General features: G+C 39.8%; 2 protein-coding genes across 4 annotated transcripts in view; one reads left to right on the forward strand and one right to left on the reverse strand.

Annotated features, from left to right (window-relative positions):
- Positions 1 to 15645, reverse strand: part of LOC118398713 (lethal(3)malignant brain tumor-like protein 3) — a 49061-nt gene extending 33416 nt beyond the window's left edge. For 2 of the 3 annotated variants that reach the window (XM_035794348.2, XM_035794347.2), the window contains exons 1-14: positions 15348 to 15645; positions 13627 to 13751; positions 11873 to 11984; positions 10482 to 10647; positions 9297 to 9444; positions 8601 to 8685; positions 8248 to 8342; positions 7836 to 7940; positions 7357 to 7492; positions 6620 to 6711; positions 5770 to 5921; positions 3550 to 3626; positions 2328 to 2413; positions 2063 to 2173 (exon numbers count right to left, since the gene is read on the reverse strand). In XM_035794348.2, coding sequence (XP_035650241.2) covers positions 2063 to 2173; positions 2328 to 2413; positions 3550 to 3626; positions 5770 to 5921; positions 6620 to 6711; positions 7357 to 7492; positions 7836 to 7940; positions 8248 to 8342; positions 8601 to 8685; positions 9297 to 9444; positions 10482 to 10647; positions 11873 to 11984; positions 13627 to 13734 — 1473 coding nt within the window. In that variant the 5' untranslated portion in view covers positions 13735 to 13751; positions 15348 to 15645. The remainder of the gene's footprint in view (positions 1 to 2062; positions 2174 to 2327; positions 2414 to 3549; positions 3627 to 5769; positions 5922 to 6619; positions 6712 to 7356; positions 7493 to 7835; positions 7941 to 8247; positions 8343 to 8600; positions 8686 to 9296; positions 9445 to 10481; positions 10648 to 11872; positions 11985 to 13626; positions 13752 to 15347) is intronic. The other variant, XM_035794349.2, reaches the window with a different exon arrangement.
- Positions 14537 to 20840, forward strand: tmem244 (transmembrane protein 244). The gene is made up of 7 exons (XM_035794351.2): positions 14537 to 14692; positions 18126 to 18275; positions 18678 to 18763; positions 19058 to 19134; positions 19277 to 19402; positions 19973 to 20017; positions 20153 to 20840. Exons 2-7 carry the CDS (start codon positions 18171 to 18173, stop codon positions 20248 to 20250), a joined length of 537 nt encoding a protein of 178 aa, XP_035650244.1. The 5' UTR covers positions 14537 to 14692; positions 18126 to 18170; the 3' UTR covers positions 20251 to 20840.
- The last annotated feature ends 871 nt before the right edge of the window (positions 20841 to 21711 follow it).

A 21711-nucleotide genomic window follows, 5' to 3' on the forward strand; every position in this document is an offset into this window, starting at 1 on the left:
ACTAACCTGGTGAATCCAGGGTGGGGGGTTAGTTGCTTGTGTGACATCATTTTACCATCCTTGTTTACAATGTTCTTCATAAATATTATACCCTTCTTGTAAATGTTTTCCAAGAAAATGGTTGTTTTCTCTATCAGAACAGTGGAGTTCAGACATATTATTTGCTGTAATATTTGATCTGCCTTTCTTGGAGGATGAAATTGAAATTGTAGCCAACTCTTTATGTCTTAATTTAAAAAGGAGGATACTTAAACAGGGATCCATTGTCAATAAACCGAAAATGTACGGTTTTAATCTGCAAAAAGGCAAAGAGCCCACTCTTAAGCATAGGATGGGCCTCTCTTAGTTACCAGTTTGGATTTAGATATCGTTTTTGACTAATGGAGGCTGTAAGAGAGGTTTAATGCCTAAATATTGAATAGTTTTAACCTTCCAAACTCATGTTCGCTTTATAAATATGCCTGTTTAATTTGATCTGGTTTACAATTCCAAGTAAAAATAAACATTTTGTCTTGCGTGATTTGAAAAAGGATTCTCCTGGAGTCGGTAGATCCATGAATAAATATGTAAACTGAGAATGAATCAGAGAATGAATCAGGGTAATCGTCCAGTAGGTGGACAGGTAGGGGTTAGGACTTTAGAAACCTGAGGGACTGTATAGAGTGGAGATATGCTATGAAGGGTTATTTTTGCTCAATGGACAGAAGGGTTTAGACTGAGATGACTGAACAGTATACACATAAGTAAGGCTGAGGTAAAGGCATTGACATACTGTAGGGCTAGAGAGCAGGGGAAAGAAAGAATGTATGGCCCATCTGCAGGAGCAGCAGGTTAGAGAAGAGGAGAGAGGGATGAGAGAAGAAGGGGGAGGTGACACTACTGCCCTCTGCGGATAGATACCTGTCCTGCACTAATGTCCCAGCACAATGCAATCCCCTCATGACTCCCCCCAGGAAGCAGGCTGGCCACTGGCACTGAATTACTGTTCACTTCAGAGTTCATGGAAGGTGAAGCTTATGGTGCTCCTCAAAATGATCTCACTGAGAAAGTCAGGCAGACTTGACACCACTCGGGTTCCTGAGGGGTCTAAGGCACTGCATCTCAGTGCAAGAGGCATCAGTATAGTACCTAGTTTGAATCCAGGCTGTATCACATCCGGCTGTGATTGGGAGTCCCATAGGGCGGCGCACAATTAGCCCAGCGTCGTCCGGGTTTGGCCAGAGTAGGCCGTCATTGTAAATAAGAATTTGTTCTTAACTGACTTGCCTAGTTAAATATAACAAATGACATAAAAAATGTACTGGAACAATGGGATGTGACAATGCCAGGGACTTTAATCATTTTTCGATTCATTCCCAATGCAGTACATCAGTGCATTTCACTTATTTGCCATATAAAGGACCCTTTCATTTCCTTCCAACTTTCTATGTGAAATTCCTTTACATTTTTTCCAGAGAAATGTTGAAATATAGGCGCTATACAGGGCTCGGATTAGGCATATAATTCTGTCATCTAAGATTATACCCTTTCAAATCTAAAAAGTGACATATTGTAGTTCAGAGTGCAGATGAGTGATGTAATGGCTAATCGTCCTGTACAGCTGAACTGAACGACACACAACACCTGGTGAAACTCATCTCCCGGTCTGAGCTACACACTAGTGATCGGAGGAAGGGAGCATTCCTAGTTATTGACACAGATAGAAGTGTTGCTACAGCTGAGTGACGCTGCCATTTTGAATGAATCCAGTGTGGAGTGCAGATACTGTAGATACCGGTAGACACAGGGGTCAGATAGACACAGATAGATAAAGATAGACACAGTGACAGGAGTCAGATAGATCATTGGGTCTCAAAGCTCTCCTTGGGGACCCCCAGACATTTCATTATTTAGTTTTAGCCCTGAACTAGCTCTCCTGATTCACCTACTCATTGGCTTGATGATAAATTGACAAGTTGAATCAGGTGTGCTTGCTCTGGCATAGATCAAAAACATGGATGGGCTGGGTGCGCGTCCTAATGAGAGGTTTACAGTAGATAGAGAGTGATAGATATGTTCTCACTTGGATCCTGTGGTCCTCAGTGTCTACCACGGTGGCCACTCTGACAAGCATGGGGTTCCTCTTGTCCACCGTCTCCAGCTTCATGAGTGGCAGGAAGGTGTGGGGGGGTTTCTGTAGAGGAAGAGGGGGGTGTGAGGCTGCATGTCATATGTCACTCTGCAGCAGGCAGACAGCCAGCTAGGCTACTCTATTAAATTGTGTTTGGATGTGGATGGGGGGCTGCCACATCGTCTTATGGGCCGAGGATAGAGAGAAACAGCCTCACCCCTTTGAAAGCCCTGGCAGGGGCCGCTGATGAGTTGGTCTCCTCCAGATACTTTCCCCAGGAGAAATCCTTGACACTGGGGTAACCTAGAGCAAGGAAAAAGATTGAGGATGTTATTACTATATGCTATATTATGTAGTGAGTGGGCAGGCGGGTAAAGTCCCTTGTGTTTTCTGGTACTCGGAACCATCTGTCTACTCCACAGTGGAATAACATCATTTATAGATCAGATCATCTGTTTGGAAACGTTTCATGTGTTTTTTTTTTTACTCTAACACGGAACCCAAACCGGCTGCGCGCGTGTGTCATCGTGCATACATGTATTTTGTCCCCCTACACCAAACGCGATCACGACACGCAGGTTAAAATATCAAAACATACTCTGAAACAATTACATTAATTTGGGGACAGGTCGAAAAGCATTAAACATGTATGGCAATTTAGCTAGTTAGCTTGCACCTGATAGCTAATTTGTCCTATTTAGCTAGCTTGCTGTTGCTAGCTAATTTGTCCTGGGATATAAACATTGAGTTGTTATTTTACCTGAAATGCACAAGGTCCTCTACTCGAACAATGAATCCACACAAAACGGCCAACCGAATTGTTTCTAGTCATCTCTCCTCCTTCCAGGAGGTGTTTCATCTTTGAACTTATATGGTGATAGGCATCTACACTTTCATAATATTACCACAACAACCGGCGAAACACTTTGTCTTTCAATCACCCACGTGGGTATAACCAATGAGGAGATGGCACGTGGGTACCTGCTTCTATAAACCAATGAGGAGATGGGAGAGGCAGGACTTATAGAATAAAATAGATAGATTTTATCCCTTGGCATCGCAGACACTCGTTGGCACGCGCGAGCAGTGTGGGTGCAATAATTGAAAAACATGGATTTCTACATTTATTTTGCGACGCTCGCACACGCGACGTGTCCGGTCTGGTCAGCATGTTACATGTGGTCTGGTCAGCGCGCCAACGAGCGGCTGCGATGCCAAGGGATAAAATCGAACTCCTTTCTATTTATGACGCAGATCGCGCTGCAAGTCGTGATCGCGTTTGGTGTAGGGGGACAAAATACATTTATGCACGATGGCGCAGGCGCGCAGCCGGTTTGGGTGCTGTGTATAACTGTATGGTCAGTCATCATTACACACTACATCTTGGTATCTACAGGACAAATAGTGACAATAATGATTGACAGGAGTTAGTATGTCACCTGGAGGGGTCGTGAGAATCCTGTCGTTGTCTTGACACCAGCCCACTGCGTGGATGTAGGGACTGGTTGCATCACACCTACAGAAGAGCAGGAGAAGGACAGTGGTTAAAATGCCATCAGCTCACCAATGTCAAATTACCCCCTTTCCTATTGCCTTGGCGGCAGTTAGCCTAGCCATTAAGAGGGAAAGGGAATATCTAGTCAGTTGCACAACTGAATGCATTCAAGCTAAATGTGTCTTCCACATTCAACCCAACCCCTCTGAATCAGAGAGGTGCAGGGGGCCGCCTTAAACGACATCATCAGCACACGAGGAGAAGTTGTTGGGGGTTAACTACCTTGCTCAAGGGCAGAACAGCAGATATTTTTAAACTTGCCAGCTCGGGATTCAAACCAGTGACCTTTCGGTTACTGGCATAACACTCTTAACCACTAGGCTATCTGCCATTCGGCCAGAAACTGAAAGGTTGGGTTAAATGTGGAACGCATTCAGTTGTGCAACTGACTAGGTATCCCCCTTCCCTTTTCCCTCCGTCTCCATAAACTGTTAAAGACATGAAGTTTATGATATGAATCCCACTGTTATGAGTGATTGAATAAGGATCATGTTAATGACTGCGAATACAGACAGAGGAATAGATCAATTGACAATGTGACAGAGTCTGACACACTGTGGCATGCATTTAGCCATGATGGCATGTTATGCAACATACACTTTGATGTTTCGGGACAGTCAGGGTGAGAAAGGACACTTCTCTCACAGCTTCCTAAAAATACCTCTCTGCACGACAAACATCAGTAGGACAACATTCACCCATCACTGAATGATGGAGGGCACATCATTGACCTGATGAGTAGCATTGTTTAGGTGCAACTACAGGTATTAATACTGTTATGATGCCGTTATTGCATCGGCATTGCTGGATAAATTGCAAGGGGCTTGTAAATCTGTTTAGTATATTGCAACCCTCCTTACTTGTCCAATAGGCTGTTACTGAAATATCTTTGGAGAGTTAAACTGTTTACTATGCCGCTCTGTACCATCACTCATTCCTATATCTTTATGTACATATTCTTTATCCCCTTACACTTGTGTCTATAAGGTAGTAGTTTTGGAATTGTTAGCTAGATTACTTGTTGGTTATTACTGCATTGTCGGAACTAGAAGCACAAGCATTTCGCTACACTCGCACTAACATCTGCTAACCATGTGTATGTGACAAATACCATTTGATTTGATTTGATTTGATGTACTCAACATACTGTAAAGCCAAACCCTATTGTGGTGTGCCAGTATGGAATACTCTCAGTAGTGCAATGGGCTTTTACTAGTCCTGTATTAGTAGACCGATTTATAGATGTCTTCAGCACATGAAACCAAAATAATTTGTATCGCTGCACTCCCCCCTAGTGTCCTACTCTCTGGCCAGGTCAGGGTGGAGCAGAGTGGAGTAGTTTAGCTGCTCTCTGGCCCGAGCTGTGATGTTGGAGTGGCCTGTGACTGGCTGCAACTGGCTGATGTGATACGTAGTGACATCACGTGTGAGAAAGTCATCTCCCTGGATGAGTCTGCTCCTACCTTAGCCGCTCTGGGCTCTACTCTTTCTCTAACTCCTTGAGATTTATTGACGATCATCCATAATTGAACCAATACAAGCTCCTGCATCGTGCAGATTGAAGCTTCCTCCTGGCAATCTAAATCCACAGCTGGGAGAGGTCAGAGTGGGCACGAATTGACAGTAACGACTGTAACCACACACGCAGTTCTCAATCAGAAAGTCACACAACGGAAGCATTAAGAATTGTGAGAGCCAAACAAATGCAATAAGAAACCAATAAAAGGGATAAAAAATAAGACTAATTAATTGTGAGAAAAGTGATGTGCCAGTGTCAAAATAATAATTCACGGTACAGACATTTTTGTCTTCCAAATCTGAAAGCAATAATGCAGATTCAAGTGATGTAGCATGTTTGCTTGTGTAAAATGTAAATAACAAACACTTTGGTAAGAGGCAATGATTTTCTCCTCCCAGACACAAACCTTCTGGTTTAATAATCTAGCACCATCTAGTGCCCAATTCTGCAACAAGCTAAACCAACACAGACTCCAAAGCAATATGATTATTATACGGCATCAGTTAACACAAATCACTGCTGGTGATGATACAGTGCTTTGATTTTGAGTACTGAAGGAAATGTAATCACAAAGTTAGACATTACCAGAAGTCATAGCTCTCATCCCAATTATCAAAGTGCACCAGGAATCGACTGTCCACCATGTCTGTTACTGTGGCAACACAGATGAAGGAGGGGTTCTTCTTGTCAATGGCCTCCAGCTTCATCCCAATTCTGAATCCTAAAGGGGTGACAGTCTGGAAAATATACATAGGACGGTTACTCAGAGGCAAAAGTTACTTCATCCATAACCCTACAGATATAGGATCTTCATTTCATCACCCTGTTTGTTGTAGGATAACTTTCGCAATGCACAACATTTTAAACTTGCAGTGTATTCTGAAGGCTTCTGAGGCTTGTAATTTCCACTTAGAAATGTCAGACTTAAGAAAAAATGTATCAACCCTTACAAAAAAAGTCAATTAATTATAATCCACATAATAATGAACATTTCCTGTTGCTGCAGGACTATTTTCCTGCTGTAGAAAACCACACCTGTACTTTAAACCCTTTAAACTGCACATGCATCTGAGTCAAATCTATGTTGAATGGGCTGATGTCAAGTACTGTACTTCAATGAATGCCGTGTAGTCTTAACTAAACAGTTTTGCCAAGTGGTGGTAAAACGCTACTACTAAAGCAATATGAAAGTGGACACGTTGAGATTTTGTGTCAGAGAATTTCGGATGGAGCAAATGCTTTTTAAATGGGAGTCATCTGTTGATGAATGACAATGGGGATGATTGACAAAAAATGAATGCAACTCGTCCGAAAATAGTTTACTTGATTTGTACTTCTGATGCTCAAAAATGGACAATGATGTATGTCGATTTCATTTGTGTTCATGCATCGGAGTGTGTCCCCGGCCAAATCTAGGTCTGTAGGCTTCTCTTACCGTGTTCTGATTCTCAAACAGGGCCTTGGGAGCTGCCTGGGCTTTGCTCTGTTTGATGTATGACGACCAGCCGAACTCCTCATCCTTCATACCTGTCCATCCATAGAGAAATGACAAGGATTATACTCACGTTTCCATAAAGAACTGGGGGTAAAAATGATTTGACTCCTTATTAAATATTGCTGGTTAAATTACAGTGCTAGTAATCATACATAGAAGTCATATAAATAAACATCTTTGTCTTCTTTGTGTTTTCAAAATGGTTTAGAACCGTTTTCCATTTGCCATGGGTAACCTGCTTGCACACCTGCTTGTCAAAGTATACACACTGTAACCATCCCTAAATGACTAGTCTCGCATACAGATGTTAGATATTAATTTGATCACCCTGTTGCAGGAGAACTTTCCTGCAATGCAAGACATTTAAAACGTGTAGTGTATTTGAGGTTAAAAAAAATTCTACTTTGAAATGTCAGACTTGATTTTCCCTTACAAAAAAATGTATCAACCCCTACAAAAATGGCCACTAATTATTATAATACACATAATAATAATTCAAATTCCCTGTTGAGGCAAACTAGCTCAAATTAAAATACAGCAGTAAGGAAATACTAATGAGAAGAAGATGAGGAAGTGCTAAAGTAACCGTTTCAAAATATCCCATCCAAAATGGCAAGCAATCCATACGTTATTATCTTTTCCAGGTGGATATCTGTCAAAGGCAGCATGTCTCTTACCTTTGGGGGGGTGCAGCTTGTGTCCTGTTTTCTCACACCATCCCACAGGGTGGATGTCTGCAGAGTTGGAATTCACCCAGAAGTCATAGCAGTCCAAGTTCTTGTCAAAGTGAAGCCGTATTCGGTGTCCTAAAACCTAAACATGGAAGAAGCATTAAGCATCTTCATACCTAACATGGTCATCATGTGTTTGCTACTCAGAGATGAAGTAGCAGAATACTGACCAGAAGTGCACATGATGCCAAAATAGAAAAGTAGACTCAAAACCAAACAAGCATTTATGGTCGTATTAATACTGTAATTTGCTAAATGCCATTGCATAGCAACACATACAGTACATGTTAGTGAACACAACTATTGCTTTGCACTGGAACAAGAACAATGACAATGCAGACTTTGCTACAGATCTGAAGAAATCCATGCCATGAGTTGAGACTCCTCTAAGAGGGCAGCGATGATGAGTAGAGGTGAGAGGTTACCTCAGCTACAGTGAGCACACAGTACATGGAGGGATGTTCTGGGTCCACACCCTCCAGCCTCATCCCCACCCGGAATCCATTCTTACTCTGGGGGAAAGCCTGGTGCTGAAAGGAAAATGGGACATAATAAGTTTAAAATACATATTCCCAGACTTATGTAGAATAAATAATGAACTTAACAGTGTTGCTGTAGGAAAATAATAATATGATTAATGAGTTGAATAAATTAACTCTAAACATGCAGGACACAATGTAGGCCTTGTTGTGAAATTGCATATAAACGCTGAATGACAAGCTGTAAAGGAGAAATAGGAGAAAGATTAGATTGACTTGAAGGAAACAGAGAATGATAATGGGTTAGACCTCAGTTAATAACCAATTCTAGACAGGCCTGGGGGGTATGATAGCTCACCTCTTTGAACAGTTTAGTGGGGGCAGCGATGGCTTTGTCCTGCTCCAGATAGGAGGCCCAACACCAAGACTTTTTCTTCCCTCCATATGGAACAGCTGCCATAAATAACGATTTGATTGTAGCAAGCAATAAATTCAATTACATACAGTTTGTGTGTGTGCAATGGCAGTGATTATATGAATATAGTGATTTGGAAATAGTGAGAAGATTCTGTCCCAAGAGACAGTCCCAAATGGCACCTCTATATAGTGCTCTACCTTTGATCAGGTCCCATAGTGCACTACATAGGGAAAAGGGTGCCATTTGGAACACACCCCTCACAGGTGTCCCTTCCACTGCCTGTTTCTACTTACTGTGTCTCAGCAGGGCTGCATCCCCCCTCCGCTTCCTCCTGCCTCGCGGAGCTCCACGCGTCGTCTTCCTGCTGTCTTTCTCCTCCTGTTTGATGCACAAACAGCAGGATTTACACACTAGAACATTATAATATTCAGGAATATTCTAATGAGACTAAGAATACTCACAAATACAGTATAGCCTAGGGCAATATGATATGTTGGTGCAGGCAATCAGGACAGTGTTTGTGAGGTAGTATGGAAATCATTCTGAATTTGTGTATACATTGAAATGTTTCCATTTTGAAACATTAATGATAAATCAGAGACTATCAGCGAGTTTTCAGCACCAATCAGGTCACAGAACTTTGTGAGAGGTATTAATTTAGTTACGACACCTCGGCAGTGAAAGACATGTAAGGCTAATGTATCATCCCTCACAATCTTGTGCAATCTGGGGTGATGCAAAAAATGTACAGACTGAGAGCTCTGAAACAATTTGTCTATAGCGTATTTAAAATCACATAAGCAACATCTACAAAATGTGATGAAATATCAAGAAATATCAGTAAATGTCTTAAAATGTTGGGAGTGATTTAGTAGGTACACAATATCTGTAAAAGTGAGGGGGGGGAGCATGGATAAGAATTCCGGATAACAACATTGGTAAAAAAAAAAAAAACTCCCATATTCCTTGGAGTATAAAGTAATACTGACGTAGTCCTCATCATGGTCCTCAGGCAGGACCTCTGTGGTGTCCATCTTGTCAGCTAGGCTCTCCTTGTACTGCTGCAGAGGCCTCTTACAGCTGATCCCCACCACCTCCCCATTGCTCTTAGACACCTCTTTCTTCAGCTTCAGCTCACTGCAGTGGAAAGAACACAGAGTACCAGTGATTTAGAAACTAGAAGGTTTCTAAAAGGTTATGCAAAAAGGATTAGCATTGTTAAAAACTATCGTTTCAGTAATAACTCAACTGGGAAATGTTTCTGTCAAAATATCTAAAGTATGACCAGCTCAATACAGTGTTCATTCACGGCAAATAATTGAAGTAAAAAATGTAAATGAGGACCACATGTATTTCATATTCATAACGCATTGCGCCTACATTGACTTATTCCTGGTGACGGCTGCCTATGAATAATCGTATCATCATCAGCTAAAATGGGCAAAATAAAAAAAAATGTTTTATTTTATTGTAATCTAACTCAAAATGTTTCTAATTAAGTGTAATTAACAATTTATTATAGGATGCAAAGGCAGTATTTTCCTTTCTCTGTTGCCATGGCAGTCGTAAATCCACAGAGGGAATACCACTTTAAGATGTAACGTTCTGTTGGCAGCTTCTCCTCCTATAAGACAATGGATACATGGTGCCCACGGCAATGCAGCACTGGCTCTCTCTCTCTCCAGCTCAGAGCATGCATTAGCATCACCACCAGTCTTTACATTAACTAACTGATCGATTATTCCTGGCTTCCACTCTGCATAGGATGGCTGGCCCCAAAAACATTTTAGGAGGGAGACTCATTGATTTTTTTTAAGCATATGAAGGATGTTTATAGTTCTTCATATGAGCAAATTGAGAAAGAGAAAATATGATATCAGTAAAACCTTTTTTTAATCTATATTGGTGTTTCAAAATAATTTGAACATGATAATTTGGCATCAATGTATGATATCAACATTGACTATGTGAGTCTGTCACCGCTATTATTTCAGTGTATTGTACATAAGGGAATGTTATTACAAAAGGAATAACCTCAAGAGCTCAATAAACAGCAGTTCAACTACCAGAAAGTAGCATGATATTTTCCCACAGGATCATGCAGACACTGCAGTTAGGACCAGACCAGACCCACTGGACCCTAATAAATCTCTAGTCCTCCCCAGACCACTCACTCCTGCTGGTCCTGCTGCAGACAGCGCTCGCTGCAGTGAAGGCAGTCAGACAGGAAATCCACGGGGGAGCCCTTCCTCTGGCAGCGCACACACACCAGGCCTCTCTGGGCCCACTGACCCTCCTGCCTCTCCTCTTTCACCGCCACACACGCACTGTCTGAGAGGGCTGGGGAGGGAGTGAGAGAGGGAGAGAGAGAGAGAGAGAGAGAAAGAGGGAGAAAGGGAAAGAGAGAGAGTCACAAAGTCATCCTCACCCATCTCCTGTGTGGCTAATGAAACATTTCTAAGCTCAGGGTCAATAAGAACAAGGTAATGGTCAAATACTCCAGTCACCCAAGTCATATGCACCGCAAGCGGTAGCTGAGCGCCAAGTCTGGGACCAAAAGACTCCTTAAGAGCTTTTACCCCGAAGCCAATAAGAATGCTTACAACTAATCAAATGGCCACCCGGACTATTTACATTGACCCCCCTCCCCCTTTATTTTTACACTGCTGCGACTTGCTGGTTATTTCTATGAATTGTCACTTTACAAATTACCTTGACTAATCTGTACCCCCGCACACTGACTCGGTACCGGTACCCCCTGTATTTAGCCTCAATATTGTTATGGAAATGTTTTGTGTTACTTTTGATTGATTTGATTTATTTTTTACTTTAGTTTATTTAGTAAATATTTGATTAACTATATTTCTTGAACTGCATTGTTGGTTAAGGGCTTGTAAGTAAGCATTTCACGGTATATACATGTTGTATTCGGTGCATGTGACAAATACAATTTGATTTGATACCCTATTTGATATTTTTAAACAACAATATAGCCACGAGCTAAACTAACACATACTGTACATTAAAGGCATTTGAGATCTCAGCTAATCAGAAATGCTCCAATAGATAGCTGACAGCTGACCACTTTTAATGATCATTATTCATCACTTTCTTAGCTTTGAGCTCAATTTAACTAATTCTCATACCTATAAGGTTAGACACAATTATGACAATGTAATATTCTGGAAAATGCATATATCAGAGGTATCCTAAACTAAAAGATGAAAGCATTTTTCAGACAGCACAGTTACCTGATGTAATTATCTGGTGTTGTGAATAGTCATAAAAACAAAGCCACCACTACTGATGTGAAGTCGTTTCTTGAAGATTGTGTATGTGGAATGTGGTAAGGTAGTAAAAACCGTCAGTTAAACATGCCTACTTGAAAGAGGAAGAAAGAGTAAATATATGCATATCCCACCAGGTCAGGTGCTAGAGAGACAGGTACATATTATGTAAGATCCCAATGGGGATACAAACATTGTACAAGTGTAGGTTACATCTCACAAATATATCCCTGTTGGGAGCATATCAAAGTTGTGTACATTGAACCATGCCATCTTACCCTCCTGAACAGTGGGCACTGCCCATGTAGTGGTAGCATGAGACTTCTTCACCCTCTCATCATCTCCCTCCTCTGTTAGGACCTCCAAGACTCCAAACTCATTCACCTTAAACTGATAAACATAACACACACACACACGTGAGGAGCAATTATATTTAGATGAATACTGTGATTAGGGCCATGCAACATGGTCAGGAAAAACTAAAACGAATTATGATTTTTACAATTTATGATGTACACAATTATATATAACATTGCATTTGTCATTACAAAAACGGCTCATTTCATTTCATTATAATGTTTCATTTTTCTGCTAGGTATAATACAAATATTTACAGTACCCGTCAAAAGTTTGGACACGCCTACTCATTTATGTTTTTACTATTTCTTACATTGTAGAATAATAGTGAAGACCTCAAAACTATGAAATAACCCATATGAATCATGTAGTAATAAATAAAGTGTTAAACAAATTATTCAGAATAGCCACTCTATGCCTTGATGACATCTTTGCACACTCTTGACATTCTCTCAACCAGCTTCATGAGGTAATCACCTGGAATATATTTCAAGTAACAGGTGTGCCTTGTTAAAAGTTCATTTGTGGAATTTATTTCCTTCTTAATGCGTTTGAGCCAATAAGTTGTGTTGTGACAAGGTAGGATTGGAATAAGAAGATAGCCCTGTTTGGTAAAAGACCAAGCCCATATTATGACAAGAAAAACTCAAATAGGCACAGTGAAATGACAGTCCATCATTATTTTAAGACATGAAGGTCAGTCAATCAGATATTTCAAGAACTTTGAAAGTTTCTTCAAGTGCAGTCGCAAAAACCATCAACCGCTATGATGACACAGTCTCTAATGAGGACCACCACAGGAAAGGAAGACACAGAGTTACCTCTGCTGCAGATGATAAGTTCATTAGAGTTACCAGCCTCAGAAATGCAGCCCAAATAAATGAAACAGACACATCTCAACATCAACTGTTCAGAGGAGACTGCGTGAATCAGGCCTTCATGGTCGAATTGCTGCAAAGAAACCATCACTATAGGACACCAATATGAAGAAAAGACTTGCTTGGACCAAGAAACTCAAGCAATGGACATTAGACTGGTGGAGTCCAAATGTGAGATTTTTAGTTCCAACCGCCATGTCTTTGTGAGACGCAGAGTAGATGAACAGATGATCTCTGCATGTGTGGTTCCCACCGTGAAGCATGGAGGAGGTGTGATGGTGCTTTGCTGGTGATTTATTTCAAATTCAAGGCACACTTAACCAGCATGGCTACTACAGCATTCTGCAGCGATACACAATCCCATCTGGTTTGAGCTTAGTGGGACTATCATTTTTTTTTATCAGGACAATGACCCAACACACATCCAGGCTGTGTAAGGGTTATTTGACAAAGAAGGAGAGTGATGGAGTGCTGCATCAGTTGACCTGGCCTCCACAAGCACCTGACCTCAACCCAATTGAGATGGTTTGGGATAAGTTGAACCACAGAATGGAGGTTACGCTTCCAACAAGTGCTCCGCATATGTGGGAACTCCTTCAAGACAGTTGGAAAAGCATTCCAGGTGAAGCTGGTTGAGAGAATGCCAAGAGTGTGCAACACTTTCAATGTAGAAAATAGTCCAAATAAAGCAAAACCCTTGAATGAGTAGGTGTGTCCAAACATTTGACTGGTACTATATATATATATATATGTATATGACAATATTCAACCTTTTTGGCTATTGTGGTGATCTGTACCTTTAGCTCACTCCCAGGTAAGGTCCCAACACCCTCACTCCAGTCCATGGCACCATACACATCAAAATCAGGGGTTACTGCATTTGTGATGTTTGTAGACTCATCCATATTAAAAATGGTGATATCTGAAATAGACAATGATAGATGAAGCCAAGCCAGACAATTAATAATGCACTGCATAATAAATGTCATAGGACTACTAAATCTACATAAACTGACTTTATAAGTCTTTTTATAACATTAGCTAAATAAAGTGCAACTCAAATGAAATGAAGCAAAACAAAGTGACGTTCAACAGAGCCGATTGGCAACAATGTTTCAATAATATTTCACAGAGCTGCTTTGCAACAATATTTCACTATTGTCGAAACAGCGGAAGCCATGTGATTGGAACTCGATGACGTGCATCAACCACTAGAGGTCATTGCTGACAACACTAAGACGACTGCGTTTGAAACTTTCAGACCCTATTCAACAATGAAATCACTGAACAAAAAATCGAGACGAAAATGTCTAATGTATTTTATAGAAAATATGAATTATTGATAGTTTATGCAATATGATGCATCAACATTGCTGTCTTTCAAATACAATTCCTGACATTGGGGTAGGGTATTGGCTATAATTTATGTTTTATGTATGCGCCTATAGGCATTCAGGCAGTTACAGTAGCCTATATCAACAGCAAATCGTTGACAGTCATTTCTGAAATTGCAATATGAAAGTAACTTCAAATTGACGCAAGCATATAATTTAATTTACAACCCAAACTATTTGAAGGATTACTCCTATCTGCTAAGCGTCAAAATTGCATCGTTGCGGGAATACTTTTTTGAATGATCCAAAAATATTATTACAAAGGAAAATTCCGCATGTTGACTGTGCACATATTATTCTCCATGTGTGTTAGATTTTATCATCAGATGCTCACTACCGGTTGTGAACGTTATTCATATTTATTTCGAGCTCTTTGAGTCAAATAGTTTTTATTACGAGTGGGGTTAAATTATTCGGTTGGGCGCAACCAGTTCGCATTTCCTTTGTATTCCAACTAGGAGTGTTACAGGTATGTAGCGATGTCCCTTAGCAAGACGCCCAACATGCATTGCATCAGATCTAAACACTTTTCTTTGCTCTGATACTATTTAATGTGTTTTAAAGGCAGTTTCCCAAAATGGCGGAGCTGGAATATACTCTATATAATTCTCACCGGCAGGCCTGCAGACTCGTTGCACTACAACAAAAATAATATTTAACTGCCTTGACAGCTTTTTGGAAGGAAATGGTGATATAAATATTTTAGTCCAAATCGCTTGTCAAGCGCACAGTTCCTCCTTTCCACATCCATAACCGGGAATTACACTGAAGCGCATTATTCTTGAAAGAGTACAATATACCATTATTATATACGTCTCCAAGAGACAAGAAATGTAGCGCAACATATTTTCTATCGATTGCAGTAATTTTCAACGCAACTTTTGTTACAATTTTAGAACGCAATAGATTAACGCTTTACATTGAACCTCTTCCTGGCTGATATTATTGATGACACGTCCAGTCGTTTTGTACTTTATTGCTAAGTTTTGGTCAAATTCCGTCGCAATGAACCTCTCACGAAAGTATTAGACTACACAATAGATCACTAATTACAATAAGACATAATTTTCTGCATTAACTGTTTTATCGTAAAGTACATTTGTTTTAATTTGTCTGTTTCTTACCCAAATTCTCCCACGAGTACTGACAAATTGCCCAGGCAGCCGTCAATGCGCATGAGCGTGGCTCTGAGCGAGTGCTTGCAGTGAGTGCCCCAGCTCGACTGAAGAACACATGATGGCAATATCGAAAGTTTTAGCTGGTTGAGTAACAAAATATTTATAGATTTAACCATTATTTGTCGCATAACGTTGCCATCGAAATAAAAGCACCAGCAAATGATTATTGATGCGTTGTGGATATTTGGAGAATGAAATATGCGATAATGGGAATACAAGAGCACGAATACCATGTTACTAAAAATACAACCCAGTGTGCTTGTCGACAGTGAAACGGGGTGACTTGCGAAATAGCACAAAGAACGTCAGAAAACGTTTCACTACCGACATTGTGTTGTATAGTACGTAGTGCGCCATCAACACATTTTCAATTTTGTGCTTAGGTTTATAGTACGCAGCAAGCTCGTTTTCGTTGCATTTGATATACTAAAATTAATCTGTGCTTGTGAGTCCTGTGCAAGAAACCATGCAAATATTGATGTACAACGTTTCTTTATGTCATGCTATAGTTCCATTACTATGAACAAATTGGCTCAACTTGATGTAATGACATCAACATGAAAAACACTAATAGGCTGTATCCATGGCCTACTTTTTAATTCAAATACCTTTATTGGACTTCTAGTTAGTTTATCTAGAGTTGATTCAGTAAAAGTAGCAGTACATAATAGAATACATAACGTTAGAGTAGAATACATTATGTATGACTTTCATCAGTAATGGCTGTCTAGAGACAAATGTACAGTAACTATCTGTGCAGATTTGTAGTCAATCATGCTTATCATTACCAATGCATTCAGTTATACAAACAAATGTATGATCATGAGTATGACTACTTTTTCTATAAAATCTTTCATGCTTTCTCATCAGATTATTATGGACTGCTCTGTGAGAGCATGTCTGGCTAATGCATACTGGATTGGGTGTTACTGCTGTTGCATATCACCATAGTGTACATTTAATTTGTTACTTATGGAGCTCAATTTCAATTCATGGAATGTGCATATTGGAATGGCATGCGGGCAAAGATTTCATTGGGAGCCCTTTCTTGCATATGACTGAGTATTTAACTGAAGACATGCTTTGTGTTTGTGATCTGTCTCTTCTCTAATGCATGATTGGCGTCACCGCACAATCCACTCACTGTATAGAACATTAGTGATTAGTGAGTTACAGTGTCACTAATTTGCTAAAAAGAAAGGAAGCTCAAATGATGCTGTGCTGATGATGCTGTGCTGAGGGTGATTATCAAAAGACATATTGAAGACTGGGTTTATGACTGGGATAATGATTTAAGTGCTTAGGACTTGTTTGCTTTCCCTCAAAGTTCTGTCATGGTTTTAACAACTGTCACAGGAGCCTGTTCAATGTCTCAACTCTAAACATTCAAGAATATGTTCAGTTTTACAGAGATCATATGTAGTAGGACACACACACACACACACACACACACACACACACACACACACACACACACACACACACACACACACACACACACACACACACACACACACACACACACACACACTGTAGAGTGTTACATTTAACATTGTTCCAGTGTCTATACAGTCCACACTTTTCAGTGTTAAAGTAACACATTGTAAAGTGTAAATTCTTATTTCCAAGTGTGCCTTTCCTATTGAGTGAATTGTAGAGTTTTACAACCCATGACTGTATTTGTTAGTGACAGTGACATCGTTGTTGCATTCATTCATTTTCAGTCCTATGGACCTCACCAAGTGAGATCCTAAGTGGATATGTTATCATTAAACTGTCATTATTTAATACAATACCATACATATTTCATAACGCCTTATTTTGAGGGCCTAGTTGTAACCTAATACAGTGACCTGAAACTCATGCTGGCTTGCAAAGTGATCTGTAATTCCTATTGGAATACAGCTGGACTGGGAATATCCAACATTTGGAATTTGTATTCGACTGGAACCTGTATTCAGAATGACTGCCTGGATTGGGAAGACTAAAATATGAGACTACCTAAAGCATCTAAACTGGAACAACCATTTCAGTAACCGGTGGACTAAGTCCAAGTAACAGATTTAGAAAAATTGTGTTTATATTTGAGTAGCATAAGACTAATAAATCAATCAATATACATGAAAAGCATAGATATTGAATCAAACTGTTCTAAAAACCAACCTGCAATAGAGCTCAACTCTGGTTATTAATGCCAACACCAATGAGTGTTAAATTAACACTTACAGAGTCAACTTCACTCCTGAATCAACCATAGAAAAGTTACACTGAAAAATCTACACTAGGTAACACTGGCCAATTTGCTGTGCAGTATGCTGTTGATCTACTGGCCAGAGAAGCAGAGAATTCCACTGTTCTAAAGAAGTGTGTGACCTATTTACATTTAATTTACTCAGAGTCATGTCTGGCTTGCCTCCTGGTGCTCCAGCAGCTGTTACAGTATATACACCCCAACAGGCCAACATCACACATTAATAGCTTAAAAAATAATACCGTCCAGTGAATATGTATGCAGTGACATCACAGTGATGTGAAGAGAGGTTGGTTGTCACCCCACTCAGGTGTATTTCTAGCCACTGGGTGTTGGTGATGCTGTAGAAGTGGTCTGGGCCTTGGGGCGTGCTTTATCCAGCCTGGATTGAGACAGGAAGCTTTTTGCGTGTGTGTAATCTCATTAACCATTAAGACCAGCCCTCATCCCCTGGTGTGTTTGCTCTGCTGTAGGCGGCCTTCTAGCGTCTCAACTGATAAAAGAAAAGGCGGCCATTCATGTTGTTGGACTACTGTTGCAGGTGTTGTGGGTATTGTGGGTCTACTCTGAAGCGCTATGGCCCAACATCAGCCAAGATCAAGACCAACGTCAGTGAAACATGGGTAAAGACCTTGTACTTCAGTTTTGGATACCACAGAAAATGTAGTAGTAGAGAACTACAGGAGGTGTACATGTTTACCAGTGTCTACTTAGTGTGGCACTGTGTACATAGTTCATGTGCTGCTGTAGTTTTGGCAACACAGCTCACTATTCAAGTTAGAGCATTTGGTATAGAATTCTAATACCTTTCAATGAAATGACTGAACGTATCTGAGTTCAGTTTATGCAAGTATTTCAGTCCGAAACTTTCTAAATGGCCTTTCTTTTTTGTAGATTTGTGGCAACAGCAATGATCAAATGAATCCATATTATTATGGATCATATTTGAGGTTTTGTTAAGAATGAGCGTCTGACATTTTGAGGGTCTTCTGTGACGGAGTCTGATGTGATGTTATGTATTACAGATTGTTCTCCAGAACTTGCTGATGTGCATAATATCCTTCTATGCTGTTTACTACATAGTGGTCAGTCTCTGCATTGGTATTCTCAGGTGAGTCTAAAATAATAGATATTTTGCACAATATTAAAATGAAGTATATCCTGTCTTTCATATAGTTTCATTGTCATATGTTGTGTACATGATTGACGTGTACTTCCTGTCTCATGAACACAGAAACTATCCACACAAAAAATGCACAGTGTCTGCATGGAACCCTCATTCTGGTTTCTGCCAAAAAGCATCACAATATGTCTCCAGTGCTACCTCACACATTTACTGTAACTACAGTTAACAGCAAATATACAATTTTTGACCCAAGTTTCTCATTATTCATCATCTCTGCAGGGTACATGAGGTTGACAGCCTTTTAGCGCCCTTTGACTACACAACACAGCCATCATGGCAAAGTCCAAAATACCTAGGTGAGTTGATCGAAGACTCTGCTCTATTCTTGTTATTCAGTAGTTAGCAACATCCCTTTTTTAGATAGACTACCTTGAATTCTGTGTGTTCATGTTGGTAAGCATGTTGGCTGAGGTGTGTAGTTTTGTATTTCCTGCATAGTGACAGTGATCTCCATGGAGCTGACCTATCTTTTGGGAGGCCTGATATTTGCGTGGATTGTCGAGGAGTGGGTGTGGGACTACGCCATCACAGTCACACTAATCCACATCGGTCTGACGGTAGCAGGTAAGCAGCAAGAGAGCCGGTTTTACAAGTATGTACATATGGTCTAATCACTGCGTTGTGTATATGCAGCGGTCTACTTTGTGTTTAAATCTGTGTCAAGTACCATGCTTCAAGAGTCCCTCCTTTTATTGGTTAACATCAATTAATGTCGCTACTGAATAGCAACCAGTCCTATAGTGTGATGGCGTCTGTCTGTCTGGTTATGTCTGGTGCTGCCTGTGCTCTACTGTAAAGCCAGGTTTGATAATAGCAAACACATCAATGACTCCACATGAATCTACTTCCCACCTGAGATACACTTTTTAGTAGATGTTTTAGTACCAAGTTTCAGTATCTGCTAATGAATTAGATTAAAAATAACTAGGATTTCAATTGCTAGGATTTCAATCTACAGTAGGTTATGTTATGCAAGGTTGTAGGCCACTTTAGTATAAACAGGCTTGTCAGAAGAACATCATGATCATACAGTTTCACAAGCTGACAGAAAGCTTGATTTGATGTATTAGTTTATTTGATGTGGTTGAATATGTGTCATATTCAATTAATATCATGTCTGTTTCTTTCATCCAGTTATGTCTGATTTCCCGTCAACAGAACATTATTGGATTGCCCTTGGTAAGGAATCATACTTGATTTCAGGCCATTTGGAGCCAATAAAAACATGATTTGTTAATTAGTCGACGTACATTTATTGATTCAATACTTGATGCATTCAAATAGGTCTATCCTTTAAATCCACTTGTGTCACAGGTTCTGGATTGGTGATGATGATTTTCGGAGGCCAACTTGTAGCATATAAGCTCTTCAGGAATAATTTTGTGTATCCGGATGATCTCCAACATTTCTAAGAAAAAGATTTCGCTTTTCTTCTACAAAATGATGTAGGGTCAAATATTTTTTTATATTCATTTTTTTTGTACTACACAACTTTGGTACTCTGTAAATCCACACATTATATTGTTTGGAAGGAATAGTTGAGAATAGTAGCCTAGTGGTTAGAGCATTGGACTAGTAACTGAAAGGTTGCAAGTTCAAATCCCTGAGCTGACAAATCTGTCGTTCTGCCCCTGAACAGACAGTTAACCCACTGTTCCTAGGCCGTCATTGAAAATAAAAATGTGTTCTTAACTTGCCTAGTTAAATAAAGGTAAAATATATATATATATTAAACACTTCTTGCCAACAATGTTCTTGTTTTTGTGTATCTTGTTCATATTCATATCCATGCCATTGGAAATAATAAGTGTTATTACTGTAACAAAGTGATATTACTGTGTTATTACTGTAACACTGTGTTATTACTGTGTTATTACTGCAAGAAAGTGTTATTACTGTAACAAAGTGATATTACTGTGTTATTACTGTAACAAAGTGATATTACTGTGTTATTACTGTAACAAAGTGTTATTACTGTGTTATTACTGTAACAAAGTGTTATTACTGTAACAAACTGTTATTACTGTATTATTTCTCTAACAATGTGGTATTACTTATATCAAAGTGTTATTACTGTAACAAAGCGTTATTACTGTGCTATTACTGTAACAAAGTGTTATTACATTGACATTTTTGTAATTTAGCAGACACTCTTATCCAGAGCAACTTACAGGAGCAATTAGGGTTAAAACAAAGTGGTATTAGTGTCTTATAACACATTACCTAATTAAAACACTAAGGAACCTTAGGGATAGCACAGTGGTGATTGTTATTAAGCCTGAGCATCTGTTGTCTGTTAAATCCCTTGGGATTAAGAATGCTTAGAATTACTGAGGCAGTAGCGAGCATTCAGTCAGTCGCTCCTCCTTACTATTTTGAATGTCATTTCAGTACTGAAGCGCACATCCACCTCTTGAACAGGTCAGTCTGTTGATCATTACAGTCTGCAATACTGACCCTAGTCACAGTTGTAATCCCAGTGACCCCATATTTACACAGACACACCCCAGACAGTGAAGTAAATCAAAGACTCAACTAAAACAATTAAAAAGCTACAACAGGAAGTATATCTACCCATAATATATTGGTAATTTAGCAGTCACTCTTATCCAGAGTGACTTACATGAGCAATTAGGGTTAAATGAAGGACACAGGCAGATTTGTCACCTAGACTTGAACCAGCATCCTTTTGTTTATCTGCTCAATGCTCTTAACCCCTAGGTTACCTGCCACATCAACTAGTTTCACTCCATTCTTGTACCTGCAGGTGTAGATTTGACCTTGGTAAGAGCTTTGCTCAGATCATAGTGTCCACACCTTTCCAGATGGATTGACAGAGGGCGTTATTAATCTAATATCAAATGTATATAAGG

Source organism: Oncorhynchus keta, chromosome 19, assembly GCF_023373465.1.
Source record: "Oncorhynchus keta strain PuntledgeMale-10-30-2019 chromosome 19, Oket_V2, whole genome shotgun sequence".
NCBI classification, from domain to species: Eukaryota; Metazoa; Chordata; class Actinopteri; order Salmoniformes; family Salmonidae; genus Oncorhynchus; species Oncorhynchus keta.